Source organism: Larus michahellis, chromosome 4 (genome assembly GCF_964199755.1).
Source record: "Larus michahellis chromosome 4, bLarMic1.1, whole genome shotgun sequence".
In the NCBI taxonomy this organism is placed as follows: domain Eukaryota; kingdom Metazoa; phylum Chordata; class Aves; order Charadriiformes; family Laridae; genus Larus; species Larus michahellis.
In genome coordinates, this window is record NC_133899.1 from 93004734 (window position 1) to 93018143 (window position 13410).

At 59.0% G+C, this 13410-nt stretch overlaps 1 protein-coding gene across 1 annotated transcript; it reads right to left on the bottom strand.

The window, feature by feature from the left end:
* Nucleotides 1-442: 442 nt before the first annotated feature.
* On the bottom strand, nucleotides 443-13275 carry LOC141742941 (aldehyde dehydrogenase family 3 member B1-like). The gene is made up of 10 exons (XM_074586533.1): nucleotides 12965-13275; nucleotides 12642-12804; nucleotides 8938-9048; nucleotides 8253-8373; nucleotides 8027-8112; nucleotides 7684-7765; nucleotides 6696-7082; nucleotides 6298-6464; nucleotides 6006-6105; nucleotides 443-2850 (listed from the first exon to the last, which is right to left on the bottom strand). The coding sequence occupies exons 1-10, from the start codon at nucleotides 13054-13056 to the stop codon at nucleotides 2657-2659; spliced, it is 1503 nt and encodes a 500-aa protein (XP_074442634.1). The 5' UTR covers nucleotides 13057-13275; the 3' UTR covers nucleotides 443-2656.
* Nucleotides 13276-13410: the final 135 nt, after the last annotated feature.

The following is a 13410-nucleotide window of genomic DNA, read 5'->3' on the forward strand; positions in this document are numbered from 1 at the left end:
CACCCGGCCCCTCCTTGTCTGCCTCCTCCCCGCCGCCGGGAGCGCACCGGGACGCGCCTGGCTGGGGACGCGGGGGCTCGCTCCTGCCGTGGCCGGGGACAAGGCCAAAGGCGCAGCCCCGACTGGGTGCCTGTGGCTGCCCAGGCCCGGGAGGGGACCCAAGCTGGGTCCTCTTGCAGGAGGAGAAGACGTAGAGGGCCAGCTCCCGGGCGTCACTGAAGGTGCTGACGTTGAGGACAGGCCTGAGATCTCCTCCTGCGTGACGGGCTCATCCTGCTGCCCGTCCCCCAGCACCGGCGGATACTGGGAGGGGAGCGCCGAGCCTGGGCTGCCTGGCTAGCTGTCACGGACCACAGCCAGCAGGACCTCGGCCCTGCGCTTTTGCCCTCCAGGCCCTCCTTGTGCCAAGTAAAGCTCAGCAAACAGCAGAAACCACACCGTATTATAACCCTAAGTAATTTATTCTGATTAAAACTTACTTATTTAAGCGAAACAATTAATATCTCTCAACAGTGGGTTATTGCGGATGAAGGCTGAGTCTAGCTGCGTCACCTGCAGTTGGAAGGACAGCGTGAGGGACACCTGCCCCCCCAGCCCACACATCCCTGGCCAGCCACTGCCCCGTGCCCAGTTCTCCTCCCCGTGTTTGTCCTACAGCCGGGTGCTCAGGCTGTTGAACATGTGGTTTGAGTTGGCTCCTGCAAATGGAAATCTCAGAGAGCTCCACTTCAAAGGGCGGCTGGGGACACGCAGGAGGTCATCATGGCCAACCCACAAGGGTTGTCCTCACAGAGGTCAGCACAGAGTCCCCTGGCAGCTGTAGCAAGGTCACAGAGTGGTTCGATTGGAAGGGACCTTGAAGATCATCCAGTGCCACCCCCTGCCCTGGGCAGGGACACCTCCCACCAGCCCAGGTTGCTCCAAGCCCCGTCCAACCTGCCCTTGAACCCCTCCAGGGATGGGGCAGCCACAGCTTCTCTGGGCAACCTGGGCCAGGGGCTCACCACCCTCACAGCCAAGAATTTCTCCCTCTGATCTCATCCAAATCTCCCCTCTTGCAGTGTAGAACCCTTCCCCCTCGTCCCACGGCTCCCCTCCCTGCTCCAGAGTCCCTCCCCAGCTTTCCTGGAGCCCCTTGAGGGACTGGAAGGGGCTGGAAGGTCTCCCCGGAGCCTTCTCTTCTCCAGGCTGACCCCCCCCAGCTCTCTCAGCCTGTCCTCCCAGCAGAGGGGCTCCAGCCCTCCCAGCATCTCCGGGGCCTCCTCTGGCCCCGCTCCAACAGCTCTGTGTCCTTCTGCTGTTGGTGGCCCAGCGCTGGGGGCAGCACTGCAGGGGGGTCTCCCAGAGCGGAGCAGAGGGGCAGAATCCGCCCCCTGTCACCCTGCTGCCCACGCTGCTGGGGATGCAGCTCGGGACGCGGGGGGGTTAATGGGAACACCAGCTCTTAGCGTCTTAAAAACGCAACTCTGCGGCTGCAGCCCTGTGGCTCTGCTCGCTGTGGCTTCCTGCTGGAGCTGCTGATCTTAAAACCGAAAGCGTTTTGCTCCTGGTGCGAGCCGGGTTTGCTGTGTTTGAGGAGAGCAGCGGTTTGCTGTGTCTAACGGCCCCCGTGCTGAGGACTCCAGCGCTGGAGGGGCCCCACTGCAGCTGGGGTCTCACCAGTATAGAGCAGAGATGTGACTGTCTTTTCTGGGGCAGACACCCCGTGGCCTCGCGGTTGCAGGGACGGGTGGCACAGCCACCCCTCCAGTGTCCCACCCGCCTCACCTGGCCCCCGGCTGCCCCACGGCAGCAGTAGAAAGTTGGGGTTGAAGACATGGATTCGGTATCTCAAGAGCTTCAGCTACACCAGACACGGCACGATGCAGACACAGCACAACGCAGACATGGCCCCGGAGGTGGAGATGGGCACAAGGGCCCTGAATTGCTCTCGGGGCCTTGGTTAACTTGGTTTCTCCATTTTCAAAGCACGGGGTGGGTGTAGCGGGACTGGAGGAGAGGAGGAGCAGCTGGGATGGAGCAACAGAGCCCAGAAACCCACCACGATGGAGCCACGGGACAGAGCAGAGAGGGGCTCCGGAGGACAGCGCACCCCAAAATGCTGCAGGAGATGGCCTCCCGTCCCTGCTGGCACCTTACCCGTCCCTCTCCTCCCGGATCTTGCTCGCTCCAAGGTCTCTGTTGGATCGCTGAGGAGATTGCCAGCCCGTGCCAGATAAGGGAGGGCAAATTGCAGGTGTGGGGCAGAAGAAACTGGGGTCATCCGAGCTCAAGGATCTGGGAGGAGAACGTTAGCGTGGACCTTCTCAGGGGAGGGTCCCCGAGGGCTTTATACCAGCCTGAAAAAGCTACATCTTGTTCAATGGATGCCCTTGAGGATGCTGGGAGATGTGTCCCCATCTCCATGGATGTTCCACCACCAGCATCACCCCGGAGCCCCTTCCATCCCTCCACTGTGGTGGGGCCAGCAGCAATGGAGCAGGAGGCTGATGGCAATCAAGGGGGCTGTGGGACCTGTGTGGGGCACAGGGAGATGTGAGGCACAGGAGACATGTGGGGCAGGCAGGGAGGCCAAAGGGAAGCACACAGGAGGCCACCGGTTGCAGGGAACCACCATTCACTGCACGTGGCCACCATGACCGGTGGCAGAAGACCCTCAGAGCAGGGTGCAGGCACCCTTGCGCTTCACCTCCGAGGCGGCCCGGACCATCCCCAGTTTCTGCTGGGTGTAGGGGGGGTAGCGCAGGGCGTTGAAGGTCTCCCGGCCCATGTAGCGGTGCAGGCAGGCGCGGTGGTGGCTGAAGGTGTCGAAGGTGAACTTGCCGTGGTACATCCCCAGCCCGCTGCTCCCTGCAACACACAGCACAGGTCCCCCCAGTTGGTAGCAGGATCCGGCCATCGCTCGCCCACCATTTTGGGTCAACAAGCCCAAAATGAAGCTGCCAGCTCCCCTGGAGGAGGCGATGGAGACTCTTTGTGTCCACGGATGACACCATGTCTTCATCCAGCTGCTTTCTAACACCAGGGACGGTGGAGAAGGCTGGCCATGGCCAAGCTTCCCCAGAAAGTGACCTAAAGAAGACCATGGGGGTGGCCTAGCTGGACACCCAAAAGGTGCTTGAGGGGTGTTTGGAGGAGGAAGACCAGGCTGGGAGGAGGAAAAGTTCCGAACGACCCTCTCATCAGTCGGGATGTCCCGGTTTCAGGTAACACGTTTAGCCCCGGTGCAAAGCTCACCGCGTTAAACCCGGCTCGGAAAAATGCTGAGAGAATGAGAGTTTCGCAAAACTTCGTCTTCCCAACGGGAAGGACTGCACCTTGGAGGATTTCTGAGCCGAGGAAACCAGGCGAAGGAGCCTTTCACGTCATCCTGCTGTTTTGGGGAGAGGATCCAAAGTGCCCCCGCTTTGCTGGTGGATGGGGGAAGCGGAGGGGGGGGACCAGGACCGGCGTCGTGGCAGAGAATGGGCAGCGAGAGCGTTGGTCGCTGCCCTCCCATCCTCACCCACCGGGGGAAAGCGGTGCTTTCTACCAGCCTGAAACAGCTACGCCTTGTTTAACGGACGCCTTTGAGGACACCGGGAGACGTGTCCCCATCTCCACGGATGGAGGAGCGCCTAAAATGCTCAGTAAAGAAAACTTGCCGTGTTTCTGTATCTTCAGCTCTTCTCTTGCAGGTGTTTCCTGCATCCCCTCTCAAGTTTCTCTTCTCTTTTTACTCTAAATCTGAACTCTTTATTGGTTAAAAAGAAGAGGAGGAAGAGGAAAAGGAAAAAGGAGAAGAAAAAGAAAAGGAAAAGGAAGAGGAAAATAAGAAAAAAAGAAGAAAAAGAAAAAGGAAAAAAGAAAAAGAAAAAGAAAAAGAAAAAGAAAAAGAAAAAGAAAAAGAAAAAGAAAAAGAAAAAGAAAAAGAAAAAAAGAAAAAGAAAAAAAGAAAAAGAAAAAAGAAAAAGAAAAAGAAAAAGGAAAAGGAAAAGGAAAAGGAAAAGAAAAAGAAAAAGAAATAGAGAAAGAAAAAGAAAAAAGACCACCTATTTTGATCACAAAACCTCGACTGGCACCAGAGCGACTGGGAAGGGTGTCACCCCTACCGCAGGGACACCCTCCAAACCGCGGCCCCTCCGTCCTGCCTCCAGCCCCGCTGACGGCGCGACGCCGGGATTGGCGAGGGGCCATTGCCGAGGTGGCTTCAGTGAGGATGTGACCCATCTCGGAGGATGGGTGAGATGATTTTTGGGAGGTGAAATCTGGCCAGGAGCAAGCACGGGAAAGCCAAGCAGGCTGGCAGAAAATAGAAGTAAATCCACCCGTGGGCTGATAACTGATGTGTTAAAATCCTGTGAGTCAGCTTGAGCCGGTCGGTCTTCCTGATAAAATTTAAATCCCGGTCAAGCTGACGAGTCACGTTGGGTATCTCGCGCGTTAGTGGCCCCAGGATGAACGAAGGTCACTGGATGTCTCTTGGCCAGCTGGGTCTCGGGTGGAGAACGGGAGCTGCTTTTCCACGGCAGTGGAGATCACCTGATGAAAAGCCGGTGCCTCCGTCCCTCCTTCCTCTCCGGGGGGAAGAGAGAAGCACTTCTGGACGTGTTTTTTCAGCCATCCAGAAGAAACACAGCCCCAAAGTGCTGTTTCTGTCCGTGAGCTGTGACATGTTGTGTCACAGGGGCATCGCAGTGACTAAAGGTTTCCCTGGATTCAAGGAGAGCCTGGGTAAGCATGGAGACTAGCACCTTTCACCGAACACCTGGGACCCTTCTGGCTTAGCAAATCCTCTGAGCTGGAGGGGGACGGCGCCTGGAAGACCCTCAGGAAGAAATATCGTGCACGCTCGCCCTGTTCCTACTCGTGCATCTGCACGGGGTTGTGGTGGAAGGAGGCAGAACCAGACACAGCTTGGTTCTGACGTCTTTAAAAGAATTAAAGGATCGTTTTCCAGGTGATGCTCTGGACAGAAAGCATCCCATGGGAGCTCAGACCCACATACATCATCCGAAACATGAGCTGCGGGACTTACAGCTGCCATTAGAGTCGTGGAACCTTTGAGGATGGAAAAGACCTTTCAGACCATGGAGTCCAACTGTCAACCGAACACTACCGAGTCCGCTCCCTCAGCACCACATCTACGCCTCTTTTAAACACTTCCAAGAACAGTGACTCAACCACTTCTCCAGGAAGCCCTAATTTCCTTCCTTCACGTCACAGGGCACAGTTGCCGGTGGCCGGCGTAGATAAGGAGAAGACTGCCATAAGGTGGGAAGGGGAGCGCCAGCCTCCCCGGCCCCTTTTCTCCAGCAGAAAACCTCAGCAAAAGGTTCCGCGTAAAATTCAGAGCTTTTTCAGGGTCTAGCTGGTTTCCCAAAGCTTTGTGAGCAGCGAGAGGAAGGACCGTCAGAAATTGCACGTACAAATCATAAAACTCGCCTTAAAAAAACACCCAGCAGCCTTGGGGGATTTGCGAGTTCTGAGATGGGACGGTGGCAAGCGCTTAAGTAAAGTTTTTAACCCTCATCTGGATCCCCTGCTGGTTTACTGCTCAACGGTTTTATGGAATGTAGGTCTTCAGGAGTTTATCTAAAGGAACGTGTGTACCTTTGGGAGTCCGCCTGGGAGTTTTCAGAGGCGCTGCATGTGGAAAAGAAGGTCTAGAGCTGTTTCTGCGGTGGCCACATTCGCAATTCCCTGCCTTTTAAGCAAGATATTTCCACATACCCAGGGAACCCTGTGCTTGGGATGGCGACCATGGAGAGAAGAAACCTCACAGCGCTCCACGCGTGCTCAGCAGAAACAGGGCTGCAAAGCCCGAGAGCTCAGCCATGGTGCCGGGAAGCAAAGGGCTTCTGGTGGGATCCTACTGGTGCAGAAGGACTCCCCATGGACCATTGAGCCCTCGGGACCTGGGGACAAGGTTTGGGTGCCCCCATCTCTCCTGAGACCCTTCCTCCCTGTGGCCGGCACGGCTCAGGCACCATGGGGAGGATCGCGGTTGAGGGATTTGGACCTACCGATGCCACCGAAGGGCAGCGAGGTCAACGTCACGTGCATCAGGGTGTCGTTGCCGCAGAAGCCACCGCTGCTGGTCCGCTCCAGGACCTGGTTCACCACCTGGGGGAGGAAAGAAGAGAAGGTGGACGTGGGTCTCATGCCCTGTTCCCAGCCATCCATCTGCAGTCCTTTCCCCACAGCTAGGCCTGTCTGCTCTAAAGAAAGGTTTTGGAGCATGAACAGGGCTGGAAACACCAGCCAAGGCGGATGGGGCAAGCGTGGCCCTGGCTTCACACAGCCTGTACGCTGTACCTTGTCGTTGGAGGAGAAGGCATAGACAACCAGCGGCCGCTCACGGCTATTGATAAAGTCAATGGCTTCGTCCATGTTGGCCACAGGGACAATGGGCAAGATGGGGCCGAAGATCTCCTCCTGCATGATGGGATCGGAGGGATGCACGTCCGCCAGCACTGTGGGAGCTGCGGAGAAAGAAATCCATGCCCAGAGGTTGGAGATGACACCTTGGTCCTCTCCTCAAGACCCATACCTCCTCTAAGGTGGGATGCCTCGCCAAGCTCCCCGATTCCCCTGCAAACCTTCCCCCAACGTCACCTCCACCCAGAACCTCCCCTCCCAGCCGTGAGACCCTCTCCAAAATCCAAGCCCGTTCCATGCAAGGATGAAGACTTCTGTGAAGCCCAAGCCCTTACCAATGTAGCGCTCCTTCTCATCCGTCTCTCCTCCGATGACCACTTGCCCGCTGCACAGCAGATCCTGCAGCCGCTGGAAGTGCTTTTCCCCGGCAATGCGGCCAAAGTCAGGAGATTTCTGAGGGCTGGAGCCATAAAAATCTGCGACGGTTTTGCTAAGGGCGAGCAGCAGCTTCTCCTGCATCTCCAGGCTGCACAGCACGTAGTCGGGCGCGATGCAGGTCTGCCCCGCGTTGAAGAAGCGGCCCCAGGCCACCCGCCGGGCCACGTTCTGCACGTCGCAGGTGTCGGACACGTAGCAGGGGTTCTTGCCCCCCAACTCCAGCGTCACCGGCGTCAGGTGCTTGGCAGCGGCTGTCATGATGATCCTCCCCACGGAGGGTCTGCCTGTGGGCAGGGAAGAGACGGATCACGGTGAGGAACCCACCGTGCTACAGCCCAACTCGTGGCCTCAGCCTTATGAGGAGCCAGGGCCAGGGGAGACACGTCAAACATTGGAACGGGCTGCCCAGGGAAGTGGTGGAATCACCGTCCCTGGAGAGATTTAAAAGACATGTAGACATGGTGCTGAGGGACATGGTTTAGTGATAACTTGGCAGTGTTGGGTTAACGGTTGGACTTGACGATCTGAAAAGGTCTCTTCCAACCAAAATGATTCTACGATTCTAAAGTCCCGCTCCTGTCCTGCACCCACCTTGGTGTGTGGCATGCGGCTGAGCCCTCACCTGCAGCACCTTCTCCAGCTCAACCATGGCCTCCCCCAGCTCCGCCACGACAAAACCCGGCTGTGGCTATCGGATCCTCAGACATGTCGGTGGCAGATCCTCCAACAGCTCCGGACACCAGATCCCCAACACAGGCCCTACCTGCTTAGAGGTGGCTGCCACCGTCTCATGTTGGGTAACCCACAGCGGGGTCTCCGGTGGGAATCCCCCTTCCTCATTCCACAAACACCAGGCAGGGCTCTGCTCCGGACCACGGGACGTACCAGTGAAGAAGATGTAGTCGAACTTGTTCTCCAGCAGCCTGGTGGTCTCCTGCACGCCGGCGGTCACCACGGCAAAGCAGTCCTGCAACGGAAGAGGAAGAGTCCCCCGATGTCAGCATCTGCCAGGGACACTCTGTCCCCGTCCCCACCACGAGCATCCCAGCCTGCTCGGCATGGGGACACCGCTTGAGGGTGGAGGAAGGAGGTAGGGCAGCACCTGAAACCAGGGATGGTGCGGTGCTGGTGTGGGTAAGGAAGGGACAGTGCTGGGAGGACACAGCTCCGCGTGTGCAGGGGGTGGGAGCACCCCAGCCATGAGACAAGGGCAGGGAGAGCTTCCTACCTTGTCCAGGTATCTGGGCAGCGCTTCAGCCACCAGTCTCTCAGTGTTCTTGGTCATCTCCGAGGGTTTGATGATGACACAGTTACCTGGGGGGAGATTGACAGGACGTCAGAGCGGTGACACGGTGACAGCCAGCCCTTCTGGCACCCCAGCATGGGGACGAGGTGCCCTCAGCGGTGCCCGGCACTGCCTGGATCCTCCAGGCCAGGGGACAGGTTCGGCTCACCGGCAGCGATGGCACCGACGAGGGGCCCCAGGAGGAGGTTGACAGGGTAGTTCCAGGGCGCGATGATGAGCACCACCCCATACGGGTCCTTGCGGATGAAGGCCGAGTCCCACCGGGTCACCTGCAGGACACCCACCACGTCAGAAGCACTTCATTGCACCACCGTCTCCATGCCCACATCCCACCCATCTCTGCCCAGCAGGGGGGTCCTTCCCCCCATCCTCTCCCTCATCTGGTGGGGGGTCTGGAGCAGGAGTCTGGTGAGGAGCGGCTGAGGGAGCTGGGGGTGTTCAGCCTGGAGAAGAGGAGGCTGAGGGGAGACCCTCTCGCTCTCTACAGCTCCCTGAAAGGAGCGGGTAGCCAGGGGAGGGGGGTGTCGGTCTCTTCTCCCAAGGAACAGGCGATGGGACAAGAGGAAATGGCCTCAAGTTGTGCCAGGGGAGGTTTAGGGTGGATATTAGGAAAAATTTTTACATGGAAAGGGTTGTTAAACATTGGAAGAGGCTGCCCAGGGCAGTGGTGGTGTCACCATCCCTGGAGGGATTTCAAAGCCAGGCAGACACGGTGCTGAGGGACATGGGGTAGGGGTGGGTTTTGGCAGTGTTGGGTTGATGGTTGGACTCAACGATCTGAAAAGTCCCTTCCAACCTCGACAATTCCACGATTCTATGATCTTTCCCCGTACCGAATTCTTGCCCACGTGCTCGTCCTTCATCCAGCGGGACAGGTTGTTCAGCGTCTCATGGAGCTCGTTCTTGCAGAGGATGATCTCGGAGAATTCGGCTTCGAAGGAGGGCTGGGGACACAGAGGACCCCGCGCGTCAGCTCTGCCTGCGCTGCAGCTCCGCTCCCTGCCCTGCCTCATTTCACCCAGGATTTGGGGACCCCAAGCCCTTCGTGTCCCCGTGGCGGACTCTGCTCTCACCCCCCAGCTGCACAGCCCGTCCCGGGGAGGGGATGAGCCCCACCACCTCTGCGGCGTTGAGGTTTGGTGGGCTCCAAAATCCCGTTGCGATATCACCGGGATGGTCCTGCCGGCAGTAACCTCCCCGCGGCAGGGCTTTCCCTGCTGGGCGCTCGCTCGAGATTCAGGAAAATTAAGTATTTGGGGAGTTGAGGGGTCTGTGAAGGCAGCGGTGCTTGTTTTGGGGAAGAAAGGGCTGGTTTGGCAATTGTTTGGTCTGGAGACAAGACCCTCCCGAGTCACAACCCCTTTTTTCTAATCACATTTTCACACCGGCACAAAGGACAGGAGGGAGTCGATGGATTCCAGCAGGAGGGGCTGATTTTTCAGGACCTGCCAGAGGGTAACTTGGGTGAGAATCTACAAGGATTTAGCCCAAGAAATAAAAGCTCAGAAGAGATCCGGGTGCGAATCCCCCCCGCCAACCCCTCCCGGGGCATTGATTTTCCCACCGTGGACTCGTCTCCAGCATGGGAACACCACTGGTGCTGAGACCCGGCTTTGCCAGCAGCTCTTCACCTTCCATCCATGGGGGACACCTCAACGTTTGTCCTACAGTGGGGTTTCTTTCCACCCAGGAGGATGGTGGAAGGTGAGATGGATGGGGACCAGTGGGGAAGTGGGAGGTTCAAAGGATAAAACCAGCAGTTCCTGGGGAGGGGATTCTGCCCCTCTGCTCCGCTCTGGGAGACCCCCCTGCAGTGCTGCCTCCAGCGCTGGGGCACCAACAGCAGAAGGACACGGAGCTGTTGGAGTGGGGCCAGAGGAGGCCCTGGAGATGCTGGGAGGGCTGGAGCCCCTCTGCTGGGAGGACAGGCTGAGAGAGCTGGGGGGGTTCAGCCTGGAGAAGAGAAGGCTCCGGGGAGACCTTCCAGCCCCTTCCAGGCCCTCAAGGGGCTCCAGGAAAGCTGGGGAGGGACTCTGGATCAGGGAGGGGAGCCGTGGGACGAGGGGGAAGGATTTTACACTGAGAGAGGGGAGATTTGGATGAGATCAGAGGGAGAAATTCTTTGCTGTGAGGGGGGTGAGCCCCTGGCCCAGGTTGCCCAGGGAAGCTGTGGCTGCCCCATCCCTGGAGGGGTTCAAGGCCAGGTTGGACGGGGCTTGGAGCAACCTGGGCTGGTGGGAGGTGTCCCTGCCCAGGGCAGGGGGGCTGGAAAGAGATGATCTTTAAGGTCGCTTCCCACCCAACCCATTCTATGATTCCATGATATCCACCACCCAGGTGTCAAGATTTGGGAGGAAAGGGAGTGTTCCCATTTTGGAGCCTGTTTGTGCAAGGTTTTTTTGGCAGAGTGAGCTGAGAAGATGGGGAGCAGACCCACCACCGAGGCTAGGAAGCAGGAGAGCAGGAAGCAGAGCCTTCCAGAGGTTGTCCTCGGCAGGGTGTTCACATGAAGAGGGAGCCTGAAGGGAGGAGGATTTGGGGAGCAGGGCTGACGTGTGGCTCGGCACGCCACGGGGAGGAGAAGCGAGATGGAGGAAGGAGCTGGGGAGTTCCTCCAGGCAGAGGGAAAGCAGAGGGGACCCGGGGAGCGGGTCACAGGAGGTGTCCATGTCCCCAAGAAGAGACTGGTCGAACCGCAGGCCGAAGGATGCTCTGACTGCTCTCCGGGGATGGCAGCAGCAGTAGGTGTTTGGGTGTCTCGGTTTTCCTTTCCCGGGAGCGGTGGAAGCATCACGACGGGGCAGGGTGGCCCTGGGTGGCTGGATGGCCATCGCCAGGTGGCCAGGGCCACCCGCAGTGTCACGGCAGCAAGCGTGGAGCTCACACACGGCTCTCGCTGCGGCCAGCAGGCAGTGCTGGGGGCTTCCCAAAATATTTGGAGGTATCGTGGGTATTTGCCCTGTTTCTGAGTGTCCTCCAGGGAGCCTGGGCTGGGAGGACCTGTGGGAATGCACCGTCCTCGTGTCCACGAAGGAGCTGTGGGGGTTTATTAAGCTGTAGTTGTCACTGGTGGCTTGGGGACAACCCTCAGCGAGGTGCTGCTCACCTGGGCTTGGGGTGGGCAGATGCAGAGGAAACCAGGCGATTAATAAAAATAAATAAATTCATGACTGTGCCACTGTGAAAGAGTTAATAATTGGACTAGCCAAGATCTGAAATCCCAAATTTTAAGCCCCAATGGCATTGCGCTGCCTTGGGCTCATCAGCAGAGTTTTTCCATCTGGGATTTAGCCCTTGGATGACAGCGGTTATGAGCCACCACTGGTTTCCTTATCTCGCGCTGAAGATTGGGTGGACAAGACCTTCACACCGAGACCTTCACACTGAGATCTTCACACCGAGATCTTCTCACCGAGACCTTCACACTCAGACCTTCACACTGAGATCTTCTCACCGAGACCTTCACAACCGAGATCTTCACACTCAGACCTTCACACCGAGATCTTCTCACCGAGACCTTCACACTCAGACCTTCACACCGAGATCTTCTCACCGAGACCTTCACACTCAGACCTTCACACCGAGACCTTCATGCTGATGGCCAACTGCAGCCCTGGCCACCATGAGAGCTACAAGCACTGCACCAGCACAAGCTCTGCCCAGGACCGAGTCAGCACCGATGGCATCGCATGCGGCACTTCCCCAACCCCACCTTGGAGGCTTCCCGTCACTGGTGGGTGCCAGGCTCCGAGGAGGAGAGGAGAAGGACCCAAGGGTGCAGAAGGGGAGCGGGGTGAAACGCAGCCTGATCCTAACGGGATCGGGCATTCCTCTGGGTCCCCTCTCGGCGCAAGAGCTGGCTGCTTAAAAATAGGAAAAATGATGTGGATGCCACCGATCCGGACTGCGGTAAGGATGGGGAGGGTATCCCAAGGGAAGTTGTCAACTGGGATGGAGGAGAAGAGACGATGAGCCCTGCGTGGTGCCTGAGGCTCTGGCCATGGGCGGATGAGCTGGACCAAGGGGGAGCTATGGGGCTGGTGGGGCTGGAGCTCTTTGGGGACCTACGGAGGTGCAGGGGACGGGTCTGAAGAGGTGGGAGACGATGCAGAGCTGGGGGTCCGGGCTCAGAGCTGTACCTGGGTGAGCACCCAGAGATGGTGGGGGGGGACACATTTGGTGGAAAGCCCAAGGCAGGGAGCAGACGGAGAGGGTGACAGGAGCCAGGCATGGACCTGCCCACAAAAACCGAGGCTGATGGTTTTGGAAATGGCTAATTAACTCTGGACGTTCCTCACAATCCCCCCTTTGTCCACCCCAGGGGGCAGGAAGGAGCTCTGGAGGAGGTCCACCGGAAGCCTCCAGCTTGGTTTCAATTTCGCTGCCTTCACCCCTGGCTCCTGGCCCCCTGCCAGACTCAGGGGTGGTGGGGAAGGTCCGCGGGGGCGACACATCAACCCTCTGCGTGATGGCAGGAGCCAGGCAGCCCCTCGGCCCCCCCAGCCTCTGCGTCCCCTGGTTCCCGGCCCCCTCTCACCTTGCCCATGTCCAACTTGGTGGCCTCCAGGATCTCCTGCTTCTTCTCATCCAAGAAACGTCCCAGAGCTTCCAACTGGGCTACACGGTATTCCATGGGCCGCGTCTTCCCGGAGAGCCAGGCTGCCCGCAGGCGGCTCACCAGCCCCGCGTAGGGGTTCCCGCTGCGGGGACGGGGATGTCAGAGGGACCCTGCCCCGTCCCAACCCCTCGTGCTCCCGGCGCAGAGGAGCTCCGCATCGCCCCAGCATCACACCCTGGGGAGCGGCGGAGGGCGTCCGGACCCCTCCTGCCTCCCCCTCTGCCCCGGCCACACTCTCTCACCTTGTGGCATCGTCGTCCACGCTCCCCTTCCTACCACCACCATCGTCATCCTCGGGGGCTTTCCCGGCCCCGCTGCCTGAGGGCTGCTGCATGTCGGGCTGCAGGAGGACGCTGACGGTCTCTGCGGTCCCAAGGGTGCCTTACCCAGAGGAGTTGCCGGGCCAGCACCCCGCGACGGCAGCCAGGACCCTGCTGGGCTGCCCGTGGGGCTGGCAGGGTGCAGGCAGGGTGCAGGCAGGGTGCAGGCAGGGTGCAGGCAGGCAGCCACCCTCCTGCGGAGGAGGGAGGCTGCCGGCTTCCTGTTCTGCCCCTTGACCGCCAGCTCCCCCACCCTCCGCCGCACGTCACTGCTGGCTCCGCTCCAGCCCAAACCACTCGGGATGCAAAACGCGTCCCCAAATCCAGCCCCGGAGCACACCGCGCTGCCACCAGGCACGGGGTGACGG